The sequence below is a fragment of the Hyperolius riggenbachi genome, chromosome 2 (genome assembly GCF_040937935.1).
Source record: "Hyperolius riggenbachi isolate aHypRig1 chromosome 2, aHypRig1.pri, whole genome shotgun sequence".
Classification (NCBI taxonomy): Eukaryota; Metazoa; Chordata; class Amphibia; order Anura; family Hyperoliidae; genus Hyperolius; species Hyperolius riggenbachi.
Genome location: NC_090647.1, coordinates 321,812,397 through 321,837,829, shown reverse-complemented (window position 1 = coordinate 321,837,829; position 25,433 = coordinate 321,812,397). Strand labels below are relative to the sequence as shown.

Here is a 25,433-nt window from a genome sequence, read left to right as displayed (position 1 = left end):
TTTGGGGGGTTTAGTTCTAGGTCGACGGGAGGTAGATCTTGGTGACCTGAAGGTGGCCTCCCAACGACCCCACTCATACACAACACCCTTTTTATAATCGTTTACATCCCGTAAATACTTCACTCGTTTGGTGTCGGTGATCAGGGACTCCAGCCTCGACACGTTGTCCAAAAGTTTTTTATTTAAATCATCATATTGTTGCAACGTGTCGAGCTTAGAAAGAGTGCCCTTGATCTCCGAGACCTGCAATCGTAGGTCAACCAATCGTTGTTCCTCATAGACAATGATCAATTTCATCAACTTGATTGAACAATCACTCAAAATGGCGTTCCATTCTACAACAAAGTTATCTGAGTAGATGGTGGTAGGGACCTTCCTAATTCTCAAGCCACGTGGAATAATATTATCTGCTACGTATTGCTTGAGACTGGTAAGGTCCCACCAAACCTTGGTCTCCTTCAACATGAGATCCTCAAGCTGTATAAAAGCAGATTTGAGCGTTGCCTCTGAATTAATATTAGAAGAGGCCCCCAAATGTCTCGAAAACACTGCTGCAAATCTTGAGGATCGCTCAGGATCATAGTCCAAGTCACCAAGTGCAATCAAGTGGTTGTCAGAGGACCCAGAGTTCTGCAAGGAGATGTGTCCCTGTGTGGGCATATCAGGCCCAGCCGCACCCACTGTTGAGCCAGTAGTACATAGGGCACCCAGATTGGGATCGAGAGTATGCGATAAATATACATCCCCAAAGGAAGCATGTGCTGCTATGTAGGCAGCTGCAGACAGGTTGGATAAACCGGTCACTGTCCCCAGATCACTAACCTTCGGATCCGCTATGGCGACTCCATGAGGTGGATCGGTTATGGCCTGCTGTTCCTGGGGATTGTCCTGGAGATTATCCCATAGACCACGCACCAGCTGCACACAGTGTGGTCGAACCTCCAGAGGAAGGTCAGGGGCTTCCGCAGATGGTGGTACGGAAGGCCGGCCAGTCAGTGGCAAAAACCTGCCGGAGATGCGGCGGGGGGCAAGCGGGACGCTTCCTCCCTGGGATAAGGTGTCCAGAGACAGCCTGCGTGAAGCTGGTAGCCTGGGTCGGGCGCCCAGCTCTGACGTCATCAGATGCGCGCCGGAAGTCAGGGGAGTCCGCTCGACAGGAGCCTCCTCCGCAACTGGAGACCAGCGCACTCCTCCAGCAAGGAGGTCCCCACTTGGCAACACAACGGCAGAGAGGGCAGGGGCCACATCCAATCCAGGACCCTCTATCCCGGAAGGAGCCGGCGGCGAACACAAAGCAGGTACACTTGTAGTGCTGGCTGCAGCTGTAGACTGTGTAGCTGTGGACGCTGTCAAAATTTCCGAAGGCTGTGTTCCTACTGCTATTTGAGCTGCTGTTTGTGCTGCAGCTGTTTTGCGGACCATGTCCAGATTGCGCTGCACAGCATGTATAGAGGACACTGCCTTCTTAGATGATGTAGTAAGAAGCACTTTGGTGGATGTTGAATCCTTGCCTGGTATGCATGAAGAGGCATTGCTGCGTAATGTTCTTTGTTCAGATTGGGCCATGCCTGGTGGTGATGATAGCTCTATGTGAGAATGGATGCCAATGGAGGGAGCAGAGAAAATGACAGAAGATACACTGTAAATGTGGAACTCCGCTCACACCTCCGTTCACCGACAGTGCAGGAAAGCAGGCTGCCAAGACCTCAGATCCAAGACCGTAGAAAGTGAAGTCCGCACGATGTCGGTAGAATCAATATGGCTTTATTCAATCGTTACACATAACAAGCTAAAAGCCAGCACCACATGCTGACATGTATCGGGCGTTACACGCCCTTAATCATAGCATAGGCGAACATGACGTTGAAGGGCATGTTGGCTGGCTGTACATAGGTGGCGATACATGCCGCCGGACACTGCCACCAGCTGTTTCTGACGACAAGCTCCCCCTACTTCTTTCAGCAACTCGTCTCCTCCTACTCTTCTCTGACTCCCCCTCTGAACCGTCCCACCGTTCATATCCTCTATTGGGAACATACGTGGGATCCGTATCAACAAACACCTCCAAAACTGCACCAACAGCAGGCACTTCATCATCTTCACACGTTATGTCCATAGTGTCGCCGCCTAACTCAGACATATGAGGTGGTGTAACTTGCTTAGCGCCTTCATCTGGTTGTAACAATAATGGCTGTGAATCAATTTATTCCCCTCCAATTAACTCCTGCGAAGTGTCAAATGCAACGGATGTGGTGCTTGTAGTAGCGCTGGTGGCTGCGGAAGATGAGGTGTTCTGTGTTAAATAGTCAACCACGTCCTGACAATCTTGGGAGTTGATGGGACATGCCTTCTTCTGAGCACTGTACTTTGGTCCAGGGCCGCACGAAATCACATCAGCACAACCTCGCACAGACCTGCTGGGTGGCCTTCCTCTGGGTCGGACTCTACCTCTGCCTCTACCTGTTTTGTCCGTTTTGTCTATATCGGGGGGATGAAATGAAAGGTATTCACTGACTTGACTAATACAATGTGCAGTCACACAGGTGCAGTTAACAGGTATGCACGGAGTGGTATATCACACTGCGTGCACTCACGTAGGTAGGTGGGTGCACTGAACACAACAGGTAGGTATATGCAGTGATGAGGTGGGTGCACTGAACACAACAGGTAGGTATATGCAGTGATGGGTATTACAATGTGCACCTGTCACAAACACAGGTAGTGGACAGGCACAATGACACTGCGTGCGCTCAACTGACGTAGGTAGGTGGGTGCACTGTGAACAACAGGTAGATATGTATATGCAGTAATGGGTATTACAATGTGCACCTGTCACACACAGACAGGGAGCGCACAGGCACAGTGACACTGCGTGCACTCAACTCACATAGGTAGGTGGGTGCAGTAGTTATATGCAGGGATGGGTATTACAATGTGCACCTGTCACACACAGACAGGTAGCGGACAGGCACAATGACACTGCGTGCGCTCAGCTCACATGGGTAGGTGGGTGCACTGTGAACAACAGGTAGGTAGGTATATGCAGTAACAATAACAACAATAACAATAATATTTATATAGCGCTTTTCTCCCTGGGGACTCAAAGCGCTGTGACCCTGCATTATGCAGTCTCAAAGGCTAGGGAAAAGAGGTGAGTTTTTAGCCTTTTTTTAAAGCTGTCCAGAGAAGGAGCCTCTCGTACTGATTGTGGAAGTGAGTTCCATAGCGTAGGGGCTGCATAGGAAAAGGCCCGAGCACCAAATGTTAAGTGTATCCTGGGAATAACCAGCTTCATCTTGTTGGCAGAGCGGAGGGTGCGTGGAGGGGCATAAAGTTCCAATAGATCCGCTATGTATTTGGGTCCCATGTGGTGTAGAGCCTTGAATGTCAGCAGGCAGATCTTAAAATTGATTCTCCATTTTACTGGCAACCAGTGAAGAGTTTGCAGTACTGGGGTGATGTGTGAGCTGCGGGGGGCATTGGCTAGGAGTCTGGCTGCAGCATTCTGTACTAGCTGTAAGGGGCGCAGAGCCTTATCTGTAGATCCGATGAACAGGGCGTTGCAGTAGTCTAGGCGGGAGGATACAAATGCGTGAACCAGGGCAGGTAGGTCTTCAGCTGGGATAAGGTGTTTGATTTTCGCTATATTTCTTAGATGGAAGAAGGAAGACTTGACGACAGCTGATACCTGCTGTCTGAGTTTTAGATTTCCATCCAGGATCACCCCAAGGTTTCGCACAGAGTCTTTATACTGTACAGTATCTCCCCCAATTGCTAGTTTGAGGTGGTGAGCGTTTTGAACTTTATCCATCATGTGTGGACCACCTACCACCAACACCTCTGTTTTGTCAGAGTTCAGCCTCAGCCAGCTGGTGTTCATCTAATTTTGTAAATCCACTAGACACGCATTTATGGATGCTGATGGGTCTTGGGTGCCAGGCTTGAAGGACAGATACAGTTGTGTGTCATCTGCATAACAATGGTATCCTAGGCCATAGTTCTGGATTATTTTGCCCAGTGGGAGCATATAGGCTGCAAAGAGTAATGGTGATAATACAGAACCCTGTGGAACTCCATAGGCAAGTGGCACTGGATTAGAGTAGTGTGTGCCCAGACATACTTGCTGTGTCCTGCCAGATAGGAAGGTCTGAAACCATCTAAGAACAGTACCCCTTAGGCCACAGTAATTCTTCAGTCGCTGGATAAGAATTTCATGATCCACAGTATCAAATGCTGCTGACAAGTCAAGAAGAATCAGAATTGAGCAATCACCCTTGTCCCTTGCAGTAAGTAGATCATTCATTACTCGGACTAATGCTGTTTCAGTGCTGTGCCTTTTCCTGAATCCTGACTGAAAAGTATCAAAGATGTTGTTATCTGTAAGCCTGGCTTCTAGCTGGTTGGCGACTGCTTTCTCGATAACTTTTGATAGGAATGGTAAGTTCGCCACAGGTCTGTAGTTGGTTACAGAATCAGGATCTAGTGATGGTTTCTTCAGGAGGGGTTTTATGATTGCTTTCTTTAGTTCTTCTGGGAAAAGACCACTTTGCAAGGAGCACTGAGTGATTTTGTGAAGTGCTGGCCTGATCAGCTCTGGGCACTGCATTAAGGATCCAGTTGGGCCAGGATCCAGGTCGCAGGTAGTGGGGCGGAGACTTTGAATGAGAATTCCAAAATCTTCTACACTCAGAGTGTCAAAGACTTGCCATGGTGGTACGGTAGTAGGCATATGCAACGTCCAGTGGTCAATTGATGTAGTTGGTGTAATGCTGGCACGGATGGTAGACACCTTGTTTGTGAAGAAGGCAGAGAATTCTTCACACCTTTCCCTGGAGTATGTGGTTGGGGCTTTTAGGCAGGAAGGATTGCAGAGTGATTCCACCGTGTGGAAGAGTTGAGCAGCTCTGTTGTTGGCTGTAGATATTTTGTGCGAGATAAAGTCTGATTTTTTCTTGGTTATTGCTTGTTGGTATTGTCTGAGGTGTTGAACTAGGCTAGATTTGTGCTCCTCAGTCCCTGATTTACGCCACTGTCTTTCTAGTCTGCGCCCTTTCTTTTTTAGATCCATGATGGTTTTGTCAAACCAATTAGCTTTCTGCTTTTTGGTTGCTGATTTGGTGCGCCATGGGGCAATACTGTCAAGTGTTTCATATATCGTGGTGTTGTACTGGGTTACTAGAGTGTTTGGGTCCATTTGGCTGTGGAGCAGATTTGTAAAATCCAGGTTGGCAGTTATCCTCTCCGGTGTTAATTTACTCAGGGGACGGGTTTTGATTGTTTCTTTAGGGAGCTGCTTGATAGGGTGATGTTCAATAGTAAACTGTATTATGTGATGGTCTGACCACACCACTGGGGTTACTGTTATGTTACTAATGTCCATTCCGAGGTGGAACAGTAAGTCTAGCGTATGCCCTCCTCTGTGGGTAGCAGATTTTACAACTTGTGTGAAGCCTAGTCCACCCATGAGATTTATTAGTTCATTTGCATCTTGTGATTGAGTGTTATCAGCCCGGACGTTGAAGTCACCAAGGATGATCCATCTCGGATAAGACAGAGTTAGCATGGCCAGAAGTTCTGGGAATTCCTGTAGGAATGGGTCAGCATCTCCGGGGGGACGATAAACCACTAAAATTTTGAAGCCTTTACCAGCTGAGATCTGGGCACCTATACATTCAAAGGACTTTGTTGAGCCAACATTCAGGGCTCTGAGCTGCAGAGTTGTTTTGCCACAAATTGCTACACCCCCTCCTCTGCGGTCTCGTCTTCCCTCACTTAGGACTGAGTAATTGTATGGGATGGTTGCTTCCAGTGTGGGGCCCGCATTGGCATCAATCCAGGTTTCAGTGATGCATGAAAAATCGCATGTCTGAATAAGGTCCGCAATAATGGCTGTCTTATTGTTTATAGAGCGGGCATTGCAGAGCAATGCGGTGACTGCATGGGGCTTAGCAATGGCGACTGGGTTCACTGCTGGGGTGTTACTGCATCTCTGACTAGGGACATGGTAACTTCTGCTACTTTCAGCCTCTGATTTCCAGTAAACATCACTGGAGATCGCTGGAAAGTTCTTTTCTTTGAATGGGCCTGGGTCCCTGAAGTTGGACTGAGACTGAGTGTGGCACTTTTTATGGGCCTGGCCGCCTTTTTTTACCTCTGTGCGTTTTATTTAAAATCCCTAGAGATTCCAGCAAATTAGCTTGTTTTTTTCCAATGTGAGATGCAGCTCTCAATGGCCTGAGAGATAGTAAGAAGCTGGCTGTATAGATTAACATTGCTCTTTGTGAAGGAATGGGTTAAGTAAGCTCTAACTTTGATTGTTGTTGTTTATCAGTGGGGGGTATACAAAAGCAAATGCTGGCCTTCAGAATCTGCTACAAGAGGTGTGAAAAGTCCATTGATATGCAGAAGCATGGGGCCTACTAAGGTTTACTTAGAAAGGCAATGGAGTCAATATAATTTCAGCCTCTGAATGCATTTCAAGTATTTGTACAGTCTGCAAAAACGGATTGCCAGCTGAAGGATATTACTGCTGTTTGAGGAAGGAGGATGAATTCCCTTACCTTGGGAAGAGGACTTGGGAAGGTAGGAAATCTGCTTGCTGTGTTGCATGGACATGCTTTTTGATGTGTTTGCTTGTTTGAAGCTGTGGACCTCATGAGTATCCAGGTGGAGAAATCCTATTCCATTGTGTGTCCTTGTAGGAGTAGAAAAGGTTTTTTTTTGTTTGTGTGGATTATCAGCTTCCCAATCCCATGCAGAACTCCAAAACCAAGGTCAGCTACACATGACTTTCATGGTGAGTACAATCCAGCTTGTAACTTAGCCATCCATAAACTTCCACGTTTCCCAGAAGGTTCCAGTACTGGGTATTACAATGTGTACCTGTCACACACAGACAGGTAGCGGACAGGCACAGTGACACTGCGTGCGCTCAGCTCACGTGGGTAGGTGGGTGCACTGTGAACAACAGGTAGGTAGGTATATGCAGTACTGTGCATTACAATGTGCAGCTGCCTGTCACACACACAGGTAGTCACTGAATGTGCTGGGCCTGGCAGTGGCACACACACAGTATGAATTATCAAGGCTGTCTATGCAACACAAGTGTCAGTGGGACCAGTGGCGGCTCCAGGAATTTTTTTTAGTGGGTGCTATGCCGGTGCTGGACCAATTTCCGGGGGAGCTGAGGACCTGCGTGCCGCGGCAAAAATGGGTGTGGCTACAAAAATGGGCGTGGTCATGACCAGATGAGGGCGGGGCTAACTGTAATTTAAAGTGAACCCAGGGTGAGAGTGATATGGTGGCTGCCATATGTATTTCCTTTTAAACAATTCTAGTTGCCTGGCAGCCCTGCTGATCTATTGGCTGCAGTAGTGAACTGAATTACACCAGAAACAAGCATGCAGCTAATCTTGTCAGTTCTGACAATATTGTCAGAAACCCCTGACCTGCTGCATGCTTGTTCAGGGTCTATGGTTGAAAGAATTAGAGGCAGAGGACCAACACGGCAGCCAGGCAGCTGGTATTACTTAAAAGGAGATAAATATGGCAGCCTCAATATTATTCTCACCTCGGGTTCCCTTTAAAAGTGCAACGCAAAGACAGAGGGCCCAAGTTTTGGTGACCCTTTCCCCAGAAAATTCAAATAATTGTGCAGGTTTTCTCAAGAAAATACACGTAATGTGAGCAGATTTGAACAAAAAACATGTTCAATGACCCCAATATGCACAATCGTTATCAGATATGACCCCAATATGCACAATCGTTATCAGATATGACCCCAATATGCACAATCGTTATCAGATATGACCCCAATAAGCACAATCGTAATCAGATATGACCCCAATATGCACAATCGTTATCAGATATGACCCCAATATGCACAATCGTTATCAGATATGACCCCACTATGCACAATCGATATCAGATATGACCCCAATATGCACAATCGTTATCAGATATGACCCCAATATGCACAATCATTATCAGATATGACCCCAATATGCACAATCGTTATCAGATATGACCCCAATATGCACAACCGTTATCAGATATGACCCCAATATGCACAATCGTTATCAGATATGACCCCAATATGCACAATCGTTATCAGATATGACCCCAATATGCACAATCGTTATCAGATATGACCCCAATATGCACAACCGTTATCAGATATGACCCCAATATGCACAATCCTTATCAGATCTGACCCCAATATGCACAATGCTCAGCAGTTCTGACCACAATCAGCAGCACCACCTGAAAAAGAAAAGAAAAACCCATTTACTCACCTAGTCAGAAGACCTCCTGTTCCGACCTCCTCCTCTCCCGACCTCCTTGTGGCGCACAGCTCAGCTCCCACAATCCTCTTCCTTCCTGCAGCAGCCTGCATTACCCGGCGAGCAGAGCTACGGGAAAATGGCCGCCCGAAGCCCTGCACTGCAGACTCCAAGTCTGCAGAGCAGGGCTTCGGGCAGCCATCTTACCGTAGCCCTGCCTGCTGCTCCGGGCTGCCTGAAGTCAGTTCACTTCAGTTAGACGCCTGAAGTCAGTTCACGCCAGGGGGTGCTTTGGGGGTGCTTGGACAAATTTAGGGGGTGCTTGAGCACCCCCAAGCACCCCCCTGGCGCCGCCACTGAGTGGGACACACAGAAAAACAAAAAAATACATCACAAGAACAAGATTAGCTCTCAAAAGAGCTGTTGTGGGGTGCTATTTTAGCAATAAGAATCAGCAAGGAGCAAGCTAACAAGCCTACAAGAGCCTAACTAATCTTTCCCTGAGAGTCTGTAGCAGCAGCAGCTGTCCCTTCTCTATTTACTGCAGGCACACAAGTGAGTATAATGGCCGGCGGTGCCTGCCTTTTATAAGGGGGGAGTGGCTCCAGGAGGGAGTGTAGCCTGATACAATGTGCCTGCTGACTGTGATGTAGAGGGTCAAAGTTGACCCTAATGGCGCATTAGGGGGGCGAACCAAACTTCCGAAGAAGTTTGCTGGGAACCATTTGCCGGCGAACTGTTCGGGCCATCTCTAGTTAAGGCCCCTCAGATTAGCATGTTGGCAGGATTCTGGCACTCCCTATGTGCACAGACATTATAATACAATACAATATAAAATGTGTAAAGTGCTTTTCTCCCATAGGACATAGATATGTCTCAGATCAATACATAGTTGCAGTAGTTGCAGGCTGGATTGTGTTACAGAGGAAATAGTCAAGTGTTGTTCATAAATGTCAGACTAAACAGGTGGCTTTTCAATTTGGACTGAAATGCTTCCAGGGATGGAAATGTCCTGATTGGGTGTAGCACAAAGTTCCAAAGTGCTGGGGTAGCATGACAGAAGGCTCTGTCTCCGAAGGTTTTGAGGTGGACTGTGGGGGGGAAGGACCAAATTATTAAATTAGTCTGAGAGTCTGAGGCTAGAGACAGTTACACGTTCAAACAGGAGGAATATATATATATATATATATATATATATATATATATATATATATATATATATATATACACAGGATCTTTTCCAAAAAATTTGCATATTGTGATAAAGTTCATTATTTTCTGTAATGTACTGATAAACATTAGACTTTCATATATTTTAGATTCAAATACACACAACTGAAGTAGTTTAAGCCTTTTATTGTTTTAATATTGATGATTTTGGCATAGAGCTCATGAAAACCCAAATTTCCTATCTCCAAAAATTAGCATATTTCATCCGACCAATAAAAGAAAAGTGTTTTTAAAACAAAAAAAGACAACCTTCAAATAATTATGTTCAGTTATGCACTCAATACTTGGTCGGGAATCCTTTTGCAGAAATGACTGCTTCAATGCGGCGTGGCATGGAGGCAATCAGCCTGTGGCACTGCTCAGGTGTTATGGAGGCCCAGGATGCTTCGATAGCGGCCTCAAGCTCATCCAGAGTGTTGGGTCTTGCGTCTCTCAACTTTCTCTTCACAATATCCCACAGATTCTCTATGGGGTTCAGGTCAGGAGAGTTGGCAGGCCAATTGAGCGCACAGTAATACCATGGTCAGTAAACCATTTACCAGTGGTTTTGGCACTGTGAGCAGGTGCCAGATCGTGCTGAAAAATGAAATCTTCATCTCCATAAAGCTTTTCAGCAGATGGAAGCATGAAGTGCTCCAAAATCTCCTGATAGCTAGCTGCATTGACCCTGCCCTTGATAAAACACAGTGGACCAACACCAGCAGCTGATATGGCACCCCAGACCATCACTGACTGTGGGTACTTGACACTGGACTTCAGGCATTTTGGCATTTCCCTCTCCCCACTCTTCCTCCAGACTCTGGCACCTTGATTTCCGAATGACACGTAAAAGTTGCTTTCATCCGAAAAAAGTACTTTGTACCACTGAGCAACAGTCCAGTGCTGCTTCTCTGTAGCCCAGGTCAGGTGCTTCTGCCGCTGTTTCTGGTTCAAAAGTGGGTTCATGCTTCCATCTGCTGAAAAGCTTTATGGAGATGAAGATTTCATTTTTTCAGCACGACCTGGCACCTGCTCACAGTGCCAAAACTACTGGAAAATGGTTTACTGACCATGGTATTACTGTGCTCAATTGGCCTGCCAACTCTCCTGACCTGAACCCCATATAGAATCTGTGGGATATTGTGAAGAGAAAGTTGAGAGATGCAAGACCCAACACTCTGGATGAGCTTAAGGCCGCAATCAAAGCATCCTGGGCCTCCATAACACCTGAGCAGTGCCACAGGCTGATTGCCTCCATGCCACGCCGCATTGAAGCAGTCATTTCTGCAAAAGGATTCCCGACCAAGTATTGAGTGCATAACTGAACATAATTATTTGAAGGTTGACTTTTTTTGTTTTAAAAACACTTTTCTTTTATTGGTCGGATGAAATATGCTAATTTTTGGAGATAGGAAATTTGGGTTTTCATGAGCTGTATGCCAAAATCATCAATATTAAAACAATAAAAGGATTGAACTACTTCAGTTGTGTGTATTTGAATCTAAAATATATGAAAGTCTAATGTTTATCAGTACATTACAGAAAATAATGAACTTTATCACAATATGCAAATTTTTTGAGAAGATCCTGTATGTATCCTCGCAAATCTCAGTTGATCCAGAGGAGGCCAAAGAAACCTTACACAAACAACAACTAACAAACACAGAACATTTATATTGCACTTTTCTCCTGGCGGACTCAAAGCGCCAGAGCTGCAGCCACTAGGACGCGTTCTATAGGCAGTAACAGTATAAGGGAAAGTTGCCCAAGGTCTCCTACTGAATAGGTGCTGGCTTACTGAACAGGCAGAGCCGAGATTCGAACTCAGGTCTCCTGTGTCAGAGCCAGAGCCCTTAACCATTACACCAGCTACTACACGTCTTTAGCCAATTAGCCTCATAGGGGAAGAATTACTCCTGAAATCCTGGCAGTCAGATACAAATCCCTGGATCAACTCTGCCAGGAATTAGCTAGTCATTATAACTGTGGATGTCTTTCAATGGAAGGAAACATCCAAGGTACTACTATTAATCTATTCTAGATTTGTGCCTGTAGTCTGGTAACTCTTTATGTCAGTAAATCCGTGAGCACACTTACGCTTTTCAGTGCTTATTTCAGCAACACATCATTGTCACATGGTTTACAGGAGTGGCTCTATAGTGTACTGGTTAAGGGCTCCGCCTCTGACATAATATGCCAGTGTTCGAATCTCAGCTCTTCCTGTTCAGTAAGCCAGTATCCTATTCAGTAAGGGGTCATACGGCAAGAATCCCTAACATTAATAATAATAATGCGAACATTTATATAGCGCTTTACTCCTGTCTAACTCAAAGCGCTCAACAGGCCACCCTGCAGTGTTAGGGAGTCTTGCCTTGAACTACTCACTGAATAGGTACTGACCCTAGCAAGGATTCAAACCCTGGTCTCCCATGTCAGAGGCAGAGCCCTTAACCAGTACACTATCCAGGCAACCACATTGCTACTGCCTACTGAGCATGTCCCTAGTGGCTGCCTCTCAAGCGCTTTGAGTCCGACAGGAGAAAAGTACTATACAGATGTGGTTTATTTATTTATGCTTTGCTGAAAACAGAAACTCGGAGAGAAAATTACTGAATAATATTCCAGTTATTCAACCAAGTAAGCGGTTCGCTGTTTATCAATCAAAAATAATCCCCCCAAATCTTGACAACATGATTAGAAACATTGTACGGGCAAACAAGACAACAGAATAATACTGAAAGAAGAAGAAAGCTCAGAGGGGTTCTTGGTTTATTTTATACATTTTTGTGATACATAAAACAAATCTGAGTTCAGCTCAGGAAGTGCTCACTGTGGAATGTGAGTAAAGGCTGCAGACGTAGTGCTGCAGAAATATTTAATAAGTCAGTTCAAAGAGTAACGATGATGTGGCAAGTATGATACGCGAACAGTCAAAAATCCACTCTGGCCTATTCACCCGGGCCGCTGCTGTTATCTGATGATGAGTTCATTTGTGCTGATTTTTAACTCATGCAAACAGGCTTTCTTAGTAAAATGTAACCCCCGTAGGATCATACATTTCAGCATAAAATATACAGTATAAAACAGTATTCCTGTTACAGTGGGGTCACTTATCTACCATAGTGCGGACTTTTAACCCTGAATGACATGGAATCCTCCTTTTATACACTAGCCTTCCTGTGTAGTATGTTCCTTTGGTATCATATGGGGAAGACTCCAGGGTATTTGTTTCGTGAGCAATAGGAAAAATTGAAAAATAAACAAACAAAGAAAAAAAATCTATGACTCATTCAGGGGCGTAACTACAAATCATGAGGACCACAGCAAAATGTTGCTGGGGCCCCTCAATGTTCACGCCCCTTCCTTTGCCTACCCCTGGTGACCCTCACAGCTTGGGGGCCAATCTTGCAAGGATCATAACAAGTATGGCAATCATGATCTTCACACCCATAACAAATATAGCCACATAAACACCTGATCTGAAGGATGGTCCCCTATATCGGATGGAGTGAAGTAGTAGTTGGGGCCCCCTTACAGCTCTGGGCCCCCTTGTGGTTGCAGGGACTGCTCCCCTGTAGTTATGCCCCTGTACTCATTACTGCATCAGAACTATTTGCAAACCCCTAAATTGTGTGACTTGCTCCCTAGCTCACATATAGTGAATTGGTAGTGGTGTCCTACTGTCCTTTAGATCCTTCAGCAACCAACCAAATGCCTAGACTGTGAAAGGTGGAAGCTCCAGATTTCCCAGAGTGCAGACTCCACCCACATCCATGTGACCTCTGACTGTAGACTTTTATTGTGACCGGTTGTGTGATGCCCTGTCTTGTATAGGTCAGCTGTCACAGTTGACATATACAAGAGTCCAGTGCTGCCAAATGCTTGGATTTATGTTTCACAGCAGTGAACTGGGCAAGATCTGCTGTACCCCTTACCAACAAGTTTTATACTACTTTACTAATTTTAGTGCACTCAAATAAATATAATTTTTTTGACTGGACAACATGTGGAAGCTCATTGCATTGCCTTTGAGGCAAGGTCAGATTTAACTGATCACAGGCTGGCAATAAGTGGATGAGTACAAATGCTATAGACTCAGAGATGAATATTGCCTCTGAATCACTTAGAATAGTTAGGAAATGCAAATTAGCTCAAGACTTTCCTTATTTAAATATTCAGTTTCAAATATTCTATTCAGTATCCCATTCTTTTCAGATCCCTTCTTGTTACCTCAGTGAAGCTGCAATGTTTTTATTATATTCTTTATCCCTCTTTTCATTTTCACCTTCCTATAAATGGATTGCTTTGAATGTTTCACACACTTCTCCCCAAGTCACATTCCTGATGTGTATTCAAAACAGAAGCCTACTGTACTTTCATTTGCGACAAAACCAAACAGGTTTCTGTTAGCTGACTTGCTCTGACTTGTAGCTACAGAAAACCTCAACATCTTAACATTTTCAGGTTCGGGTCATAGACAATCACTATAACTATTTTCAAACATCTCAGTATGCTGGTGCTAATAAGTATAAAATCTTATAAAAATGAAAGCATGTGAAACATCGGCACTGATAGCAAGGACAATCTAAACACACAAGCTTTATCTGTTAAAGCATTACTACAGGCACAGATTCAAATTTGCCATCTAAAGGCTTACTAATTGGGATGCCCAATGCAACAATCAATCAAACAATGCAATCCTTTTTTTTTCTTGACAAATAAGACTTTGACAGCTTAATATACCATTTGGAAAATATGGCTGTGTGACCACCAGTGCAAGATAGGTCATTTCATTGCAAGCTCACAGCCGTGTAGCGCCTGACCTGGGCACAACATTTATATTGCACTTTTCTTCTGGTGGACTCAAAGTGCCAGAGCTGCAGCCACTAGGACGCGCTGTATAGGCAGTATCAGAGTTAGGGAGTCTTGCCTAAGGTCTACTACTGAATAGTTGCTGGCTTACTGAACAGGAACAGCCGAGATTTGAACCCAGTTCTCCTGTGTCAGAGGCAGCGCCCTTAACCAGAACACTATCCAGGCACGGCAGGATTTTAAATGTAATTGGGGGTGCCAGAGATAGTATTCTATTGCCGCCCGGAATTTCAGTGGCTACTGACCAGGCGATTTTATAATTCCTAAACCTTCAATGGCCTATTTGAAGTTATACCACTGAGTGGTGTTGATTAAACATGACCATGTTGAGTTTGAATTGATAGCTGTTTGGCCGAAGAACCCAAAACATATGAGTAACTGAGGAAAAATTGTAATGCTATGCTCAGCCTCTAGAGGAGCACTACAGTAGTAAATGACCAATGTGGCATAAGAAGCCCTTTACATCTGTGGGGAACACATTGATGTTTAAAAAAAGTGTCAATATGCGTAGAAAGATCCCATTTGATGCAACTTTGACAGAAATCTTTGAAATTACAACTTTAAGTGGGGAGGGGGTGTCTGTAATCTTGCACATGTTTTTATTGAATTACTCAGGGACACTTATGGAACTCTTCACAGTGACACCGTATTTTTGCAGTACATCATTTTTCTTTAAATATATACATTTTAAAGGACACCCAAGGCGAAAAATTGTATTTATCTTCCTTCTCCTAAAAATGACTTTTTAAGACATTCCATAGTTTTATTTTGTTTAAATCTACTTTTTAAGTTTAAACTGTTTTATTGTTTTTGCTCAATGACACATTCATTGATGTTTACCAGAGCTAAAATCTATGAACTATTAAACCTTTTTATCTCTTTCCTGCTCTCAGAACCCATTTTCTGCTAGGAACATGTTTTAAAGTTGGAATTTCTTATCAGTGAGGGTCACACTGTAGTCAATTCCTGTCTGAGTCAGGACTGAGTCAGCCACTTACATACCTGATATTTAACTCTTTCAGGCAGAGAAAGAAAAAAAAAGGAACACAGCCTCGTTATTTGTGTGCTAGGCACTGTACATACACATGTCTATCTCACCATGTCACATGTCACCTCGGGTATCCTTTAAATAACTGTTTACACATAACATCAGTTACCCCCAATTATATACATTGCTGGTGTGGTAGGGGGTGTGGAAGGCATCTGAGATGCAAACCTGGTATGTTTTGATAAAGATCAGGTGCCTGTGGACAGTTGGATGTGCCTGCCAGTCACCACCCATCCAGCTGTGCTAAACACATTTTTCCGACATCACATTTTCACTAGGAAAGGGCAGCTTTTATGAACCTTTTCCATGACAAAATCCATGTTTAAAAAGCAGTATAGCCAACTATTTGCCTATGGACATTGCAGTCCATGTCTGGTGCATATGGCTGTGGAGCGAGAGTCTGGAAATCTATGATGAATTCCTAAACTGGCAGTAGAGGTAGCGTGCCTGCCTGTTTGTTGGCACGCTTGCATACCAGTTGTTTTAGTGAATCCACAAACTGACCAGGAATCACTGCCAATTTCTCTCACATGAAAAGGCTTTTGTAAATCAGCCACTTTGTAACAGGAAACAATGTAGTAAAACAATTAGAAGATCAGTGGAAATATAATTGAATAAGCTCTCAAGCGGTTTGTTTTAACAGCAATCAAACAGTGTTTGTAGACTTGTGTTACAATTGGCAGCAGTTTCACCCTATCTAATATGAGATGGTATGAATACTGTAGAATATGCCCAAGAAAATAAAGTAATGATATTGTGACAGGGATGTTGGAAAAGCTATAAAAAGCTATCAAATTCTACAACAGTCCCTGCTTGGCCCTGCCTGCTGTAATCTGTAAATGCAGCTCAATAAGCCCCAGACAGCAATTACATAGTGAAAAGAAACACTGAAAAATATATCTATAAGTATTTATTTTATGTATGTGTATGTATACATTTTAATACTGCCTCATGTAATAGTCTAATGGTGGCCATACATGGTACAATTTTTTCATACAATCTTATCATTTCTATGTAGTATAAGGGTAAATTGAGTGAATATACTGAAATGATAATTTAGGCAGTTCCCTTATATTACATAGAAATGGTAAGATTGGATGAAAAATTTAACCATGTATGGCCACCATAAATCAGAGTTCCTCAACCCTGTCCTCAAGGCCCATCAACAGTACATGTTTTGCAGAAAACCACACACAATCACAGGTGGGGTAATTAGTGTCTCAGTATAGCTAATTAACTACTTCTGTGGATTTCCACAAAACATACAGTGTTGGTGGGCCTTGAGGACAGGGTTGGGGAACACCAGTCTAAATGCAGTTAAAAAAAAACTCTCCTTAGTAAAAAGATTAGTACAAAAATGATCTCTTCCCACACACAGGCATCCAGTGGGGTACCTATCACCACATAGATGGTGGCCAGGGACCATGTGGGGAGACATGTTTCTTCCCACATAAGATTTCATGGTACTGCTCAGCACTGCCTGCTGATTGACTGTTGCAGAGCCCAGTGTATTACATGTTTCCTCACTAAATGAGCACCACAAACGTTGCATTTGTCCAGTGCTAGTTCTCCAAACTTGAATCTGTATGGTCAGGACCAACTAGGTGTTAATCTGAAAATAACTATCTATACTTTTACTATGAGACCACACTAGACTAAAAAGCATTTGTGCCTTGTATTATACGTTAATGTTAATCACTAATATGACAATATTATCTATGAGGATAACATTTCGCTAACATTACTTTCTTGTTTCTAGATCCCTCAGCTTGGAAATGGATGAGGAGCACCCCTTATCATTCCTTCGCTCTGAACAGGTGGCTGAATATTGCAGACTTGATTCCTCTAAAATGGAAAAACATAATAAAGTAAAGATTTCAAAAAGGGTGCCTGAAATACAAAGATCTTATGAGGCATCAAATGTGTCTGCAGAAGGCAGGAAAATGTCAAATAGCCATGTAACCCCACAGCACTATCTTGGGCATGTCAAAAACCTTCGAAAAACTTTTGAAGATATTAGCTCAAAGGAGGAAATTAGTCATCATGCGGCACCTGTGCAATCCAAGCAAGCTGGATCTCCAATAGACAGTTATTATCAGTCACGTCAGGAGCTGTCCAGTCCTGAAGTTCATGGACCAGTATACTCAAAAGTTTTTAAACCTATAAGAAAAGAAACTTTAGAGACAAAAACCAAACATTCAACTAAGTCCGTCATTGACACCTCCGGAAACCTACACCCATGTGTAGTAATTGAAAGCTATACAGACAGTAGCGAGGATGACTTTTTAGAAATTAAAGATAGTCACAATAAAGGCTTTGCAGAGACTAAGTCAAATCATAGTTCGCATAAAGTCAAGGAAAGCTTTCAAAAACAATCCAAGCCAGTTCTACGTGATTTACAGATTCATCCTAGGACACCAACACCTCCCCCTCCAAAAGTTAGAAGTAGTTTTTCACCTTCCCTAGGTTCACCAAAAGGTTGGAAAGCAGATAAAGTTTATAGGTTGGGAAACCAAAGGGTCCCTTCTCCAATGCCTAATTCCCCAGGAAATGTCTTCTTTACAGGTGGCTTCTTTTCCAATTATGTTACAGAATCCAGGTTACAACAAAAAGGCGGGCAGACTGAGCAAAATAGAATCATCAGTTCACCAAGAGAGATAAGCAAGACTGATAATAAAATTAAACCAGAAACAGAGCACAAAACAAATCTCCAGACAAGATTCCCTTTGGGTGTGGTGAATGATTCTAGCTCTGCTATCAGTACAGAAAAGACACTACACAAGCATAGTTCTGAGAGTTCTGCCTTATTAAAAAATGAGATCCAAGCAGAGTATAAAGCACATGAAGATTCGGGGCAAACAACTGACCAAAAAAGCCAACATTCTGTTTCTGGAATACAACAAAACATAAAATCAAAGTCAGCCATATTACCATCAGCAAATGAAGAAAAACTGGTAGAAGAAGCTACAGCTTTCAATAAAAGTCAAACTAAGCTCAGCAATGAAACTATCCCCGTAAGGACCCCTTATAAAAGTGATATCAGTGTGTTCCCAAAAGAAAGCTCCTATCAAGGAGAAAAACTGAGGGGGTCACATGACAGCTGCAACAAAAATGTAAGTTATAAGGCAGAAGCTACTATGGATGCTGGCACAGCAGAGGCTCAGGTTAATAATATAGCAGATGAGAAACTGGCAAGTCCCAATGCAGTTAAAAAAAGATTTTCGGCAATAATTATTCAGAAAAAAGTATACAATGTTGAACCCGATGCTGGGCAGGCAAATAAAGTCGAGATCAAAACTGAAATTAAAACCTCTAAATCATCAAATATCAGCCAAAAACGTCTGAATCAAAGCACAAACAAAGAGGTTCCTGTGAAATTCCAGGATAAGGAAACAAAACCCAAGCATGAGTTTGCTGCACAAAACAGAGTTTTATCTACATCTTATGATGATACAGCTTCAGTTGTAATAAGTCAAACCAGTATTGATCACCCTGTAGAGGATCAAGCAGAAAGTACTCGTAAAACAAATCAAGATTTAACTATGGGGTTCCAAGCAGAGCCAAGCATAGACAAGAACAAACAGGGGGAAAATATTACAAAGACTTATCAAAATGCACCCATCAAAGAGACCTTCATGACCTTTACAAGCCAACCATCAATAAGAGACACCAAAGTTCAGACTACAAATCAGGAAAACAGAAATTTACATAAGAAGAACCAGACTATGTCAGAGGTAGCAAAGAAAGATTCTGTTAGACATTTAAGTAAGCATCTTAGTAAGGCAGTCAACAATGTGGGACACTGGATAGGTCAAGATCAATATGCTACAAAATCTGTGGCAAAAGTAGTTAGACCAATAGAAAATATAAGTGGACTGCCCATTGAAAATGTCACCTATGAGACAACAACTAGCGTTACTAGAGGCCAGAATGAAAATGTAACAACATCAACTGCTAATATAAATACTTATACTGGGCAGGAAGAAGTTACAGCAATATATCCTTTATGTTGTGAAAATTTGGTGTACCAAGATCAAAATTCAGTGGTTCCTGTTATAAGAGATTACATAAAAGAAAATGTAGTTGACTTGCCAGTTAAAAAGATCACAGATGAGCAATCAAAAGATGTTAATCAAACTCCAGCTAAAGGCGTAATTATAAAAATTGTAGATGTGAAGGATAGTGTTGGAAAAGATTCTGATGGACAGACACATTCACTCTTAGATCCCTATAAACAGGAATCTATCAGCATAAGGGAAGAGTCTGTTGGCAGTCCTTCTTCAGCTAATGTTCAAAACATGGGTGATCAAAGTAAAAGCTCTGACTCTTTCTTATCCAGAGAAACTACATATCAGAAGTTTACTAAGCCTGATGTATTTGTTGAAAAGCCAATGAGCCTAGATGGAAATGCTGATATCAACGTGGATACAAATAAGGAACCAACAGTAAAGGTTATTGAACTTGTGTTTGAAAATTCTCAAGGGTATACAGTGTTAGAACACATAACTGAAAGTAAAAATGAAACGAGTGGGACATTTATAGATATTAAGGACCATAGTGGTCAACCTACAACTTTCGTAGCAGATTCAACACCAGACGTCTTTGAACAGCCAGTTAATAAACTGATAGAAGAATACCAGGATGAAAAAAGAGTTGATACTATTATGAATGAAAGTGGACATGTAGATGATTACAAGCTTGAAAGGAAGAACGTCAAAGAAAGTGAAAAGACCAGTGATGAGACTGACACTGAAGTTATGAATAATCACCATTTGGATAACAGTTGTCTTGAGAAACCAGAGTGGGAAGCAAAAGGCCAAAATTATATTTTTACAAGTTTCCCACAAGAAAACACATCTAAAGTAGATTTCCTTGTGAACAAAAGTACAGCAATAGAAGACCTGCAGCTCTTAGGAAGAACCTTTACAGAACTTACTAAGGCCAGTAAGGACAGTGGATCTGTAGACATGATTAGTCAGGGCAGTTTCCATGACAGCTATCTTGAAAAACCAGAGCGAGAGCCACATGGCCCAGATTCCAGTTTTACAGGTTTCTCATGGGAAGACCCACCAAAACTAGAAAATGCAGGAGATTCCACTGTAAATAACACTGTATATGTAGAAGATTTCAGACTTACAAGGGGTGATATAACAGAATGTACTAAGGCAAGTGAGGAGTCTTTAGTTGAATATATGAATCAGTGTCATTTAGATGACAGTTGTCTTGATAAATCGGGGTTGGATGCAAAAGTGCAAGATTCCAATTTGACAGTTTTATCACAAGAAGACGCATCCAAAGAACAATGTTCAGCAGATTCCATTTTGAATGAAAGTATAGCTGTAGAGGCCATTAAACATATAGATAAAAAATCATTAGAAAGTAATACAATCAGTGAAGACAACAAGGATGTAGGTATGGTAAATCAAGGCCATTTGGATGACAGTTATGTTGAAAAGCCAGAGTGGCAAGTAAGAGGACTAGATTCTGAAATTACAGTTTCCCTACAAGAAGACACACCACCAGTAAAAAGTACAGTAGATTCATCTGTGAATAACATTTCAAGTGTAGAAGATTTCAGGCTTGCAAAGGCAAATGAAACAGAACATACTAAAACTAATGTTGAAACTGAGGTTGAAAATATGATTAATCGGGGCCATTTGGATATCAGCAATCGTCTTGAAAAGCCAGGGTTGTTGGTAGAAAGCCAGAAATTCAGTTTTACAGTTTTCCCACAAGAAGATCCATTGAAAGACAACTGCAAAGTAGATTCCACAGTGAATGAAAAGCAAGGTCAAGATCCTAGAATTACAGTTTTCCCACATGAAGGCACATTCAAAGCACAGGGTACAGTAGATTTCCCTGTGAATGGCAGTGTAGATTTAGAGGTTCTCAGAACTACAAGCAGTAGTGTAAAAACTAGTTACATGACTACTGAAGATACCAAGGCTGTACACACACCATATCAGGTCTATCTGGCTGAAAGTTTTCTTGAAAAGCCAAACATGCAGACAAAAGGCCAACATTACAGTTTTACTGCATTCCCACAAGTCACATCCAAAGTACAATTTACAATAGACCCCACAAGTTTAGATTTAGAGGCTTTCGGGCTTTCAGAGGAAAGAATGATGGATTGTAGTAATATCATGGAGGACTCTAAAGCTGTACAAATGCCTTGCCAGTTGGATGAAAGTTGTCTTGAAAAGCCAGGGTTGGAAGCAGAAGTCAGAGGTTCTAGTTTTACAGTATTCCCAGAAGACACATCCAACATACAATGTACAGTAGATGTTATTGTGAATGAAGCAGAAGACAAATACAATCTCAGTCATATAAGGGGTATCTTAACAGAAAGTACTAAAGCTATTAAGGATACAAAGGATGTACCGATTAATCATATACCTGAGAATACAAGTCATCTTGAAAAGCCATGGTGGATTAACCAAAACCAAGCTTCTGGGCATGAAGGTCAGAAAACTGATAACTTACAATCTGTTGCTTCTGTCAATACAATATTTCAAGATGTTGCTACAGAAGAGATCTTTGACCAAGATATAGATAAAAGAGCTCCGCAGCCCATGGACCAGGCAGATGGAATGACCCTTGAAAAAAATGATATCGGAGTAAACCTAACAAGTGAGAAGTCAGAACCAGACTGTGCTAATGAGACATCTGCAGTGGACCATTCTATGCATGAACAAATAAATCTGACTGTGGATAAATCCAAAGATTCAACGCATTTTGAGATTTTAAAGGAAAAGACAACTGAATCTGGTCAGGAAAATGATCAGAGAGACAAGAATTTTGATATAACAGCTCAGCTTCAAGATACTATAAAAATTGATTCCACGTATGGCGAGTTCAAAGAATTGTCAAGGGATACTAATATTCAATCTACAGAAAAGGCAGATATCGGAGTAAACCTTACAAGTGAGAAGTCAGAACCAGACTGTGCTAATGAGACATCTGCAGTGGACCATTCTATGCATGAACAAATAAATCTGACTGTGGATAAATCCAAAGATTCAACGCATTTTGAGATTTTAAAGGAAAAGACAACTGAATCTGGTCAGGAAAATGATCAGAGAGACAAGAATTTTGATATAACAGCTCAGCTTCAAGATATTATAAAAATTGATTCCACGTATGGCGGGTTCAACGAATTGTCGAGGGATACTAATATTCAATCTACAGAAAAGGCAGATATCGGAGTAAACCTTACAAGTGAGAAGTCAGAACCAGACTGTGATAATGGCACATCTGCAGTGGTCCATCCTATGCATGAACAAAGAAATCTGACTGTGGATAAATCCAAAGATTCAACACATTTTGAGATTTTAAAGGAAAAGACAACTGAATCTGGTCAGGAAAATGATCAGAGAGACAAGAATTTTGATATGACAGCTCAGCTTCAAGATATTATAAAAATTGATTCCACGTATGGCAAGTTCAAAGCATTGTCAATGGATACTAATATTCAATCTACAGAAAAGGCAGATATCGGAGTAAACCTTACAAGTGAGAAGTCAGAACCAGACTGTGATAATGGCACATCTGCAGTGGTCCATCCTATGCATGAACAAAGAAATCTGACTGTGGATAAATCCAAAGATTCAACACATTTTGAGATTTTAAAGGAAAAGACAACAGAATTTGGTAAGGAAAATGATCAGAGAGACAAGACTTTTGATATAACAGCTCAGCTTCAAGATATTATAAAAATGAATTCAATGGATTCAATGTATGGCGAGTTCAAAGAATTGTCAAGGGATACTAATATTCAATCTACAGAAAAGGCTTTAGCTGAAAATCAATTTAAACAGGCAATTCATAATCAGAAAGATGCTGTAAATTCTGCAGTAGCTATAAGGACACCAAAAGTAGATGACACTGACCAAATAATCATATATAAAGACAAACAAACAGATTCTGTAATAGCAACACCTACAGACAACATAGCCTCTGTAAAAGAACAATCATATGACAATGATAACATTAATTCAACAATAATTCAACAAGGAAATCTGAATGTGGATAAATCCAAAGATTCAATGCATGCTGACATTTTAAAGAAAATGGCAACAGAATCTGGTCAGGAAAATTATCACAGAGACAAGACTTTTGATATAACAGCTCAGCTTCAAGACATTATAAAAATTGATTCCACATATGGCGAGTTCAAAGAGTTGTCAAGGGATATAACTCAAGCTACAGAAAAGGCTGTAACAGAAAATCATTTTAAACAAGCAATTCATGCTCAGAAAGATGCTGTCAATTCTGAAGTAGCTATAAGAACACCAACAACAGATGACACTGACCAAATCATATATAAAGACAAAAAAACTGATTCTGAAATAGTAACATCTACAGATAACATAGCCTCTGTAAAAGAACAATCATATGACAATGATAACAGTAACTCACTCCAAGCTAAAGCTACTACAACTGTTTTAGAACCACAATTTGAAAATAACACTGATGTTCCTACAAAACTTCATCCTGCAGGAAGTGTACATGATGAGATAATTGTGGAAACCACAGATAATACTAAAGGACAAAGCAATTTAGGCTTACTCGGATCAAAAACCCCAATTCCTGAGAAGGGACATGCACTTTATACAGAAACATTTAGTTCCCCAGGACCTGTGTTGTCCTTAGAGAAAAATTATGGAGAAGTTTCAGACTTGCAAGAAGTGGAAAAGAGAGATGCTTTATCATGCCCAACTTTACCATTTCTAGATCTGGAAAAGTATAAACTAGTAAGTGAAGTAAGTGACAATTGGCAACCTTATGCCTCAAAAGGCAGCAATAATACTACCATAAGGAATAAAACGGCACCGTCTGCAGATGACATGGAATCTCCAGACACTATGGAGCTGTGGGTAAATAAAGTGAGAGAGCTGGAGACCCCTGAGTTTTTGAAATACCATAAACCACGTCGCCAGCCTCATTCAGCACCACCATTTTGGAATTCCACTTTGCCCCCAATAAAAGAGGATCAAACGTCACCAAAAAGTAATAAGTCCAAATTGAAATGGTGTTTGCAAGAAGAAGAGGAAGTATTAGAAATGAAAACTGTTCCTAATAAAAATGATTCAGTTCAGGAAGCGAATGTTCCGGAACAATCGGAAAAATCGGAAGAAATCTCTAAAAAATATGCATGGGAAAGAGTCACTGAGAAGACCATTACAAGGTCATCTCCCTTGGAAATGATGAGAAAACATTATTCAGGGGATGAGAGTTCTAGGAGTGAGAACTACAAAACCTTCTTATCACAAAATTTCAGCCACCGACAGAGCTCTATCATTGGGTCTCTCTTGCTTTCTGAAAGACTAGATAAAAAAGCAGAACCAACAGAAGGTAAATCTTTCTCTCGCCTTGAAAGCAGCATTCTGCTCAGCAGCTATATGAAGCCTCAAAAAGAAGAAGAAAAGGAGACAACAGAAGAAACAGAGACAGCTTCCCAGGACGTGACATCTACCGATGAAACAATTACTGACACAAGTGACTCCATAAGCACTGATGCAGAACCGCAGCAAGCAGAAGATGATCAGAACTCATCCCCACCACAAAGCGATGATGTACCCGATTCAGAATCTACTGAACAACCATCAACGATAGAGCCACCAATATCGTCACCTTGTAAGGTCTTGCCGGATGTCTGGGTGAGCTGTGTTACAATATTATGATCTTTAATGTGGACCTATGCTTTATTGTAAAGTTAAAAACTACACGCAATTAAAGGAAACCCACCTATGCATAATTCCTGATGAGCTCTGCAAATGCCAAAATAAACTGCTTTCCTTGCCTTACGCTAGCATTTCCTGCATTATGATATATGCCGTGCATGTGCCTATGCTCTCTTCTTCTGCATGCATCATTTACACACTACAAATTATGTCATGCTCCCCCAATACTTCTTTGAGGTAGCCTTGTTTAGGAAGATTACCTTATGAAAGCTCCTGAGCTGCTTTTTACTAACGCATTGCTGCTTAGCAAACAATATGATATGATTGCATGGTGATATG

The 25,433-nt window shown here is 42.0% G+C and overlaps 1 protein-coding gene across 1 annotated transcript in view; it reads left to right on the top strand.

The window, feature by feature from the left end:
• CRYBG2 (crystallin beta-gamma domain containing 2) overlaps positions 1–25,433 on the top strand; it is a 138,632-nt gene that overhangs the window by 20,922 nt on the left and 92,277 nt on the right. The window contains exon 2 of the mRNA XM_068269229.1: positions 17,171–25,070. Within this exon, the coding sequence (XP_068125330.1) occupies positions 17,171–25,070 (7,900 nt within the window). The remainder of the gene's footprint in view (positions 1–17,170; positions 25,071–25,433) is intronic.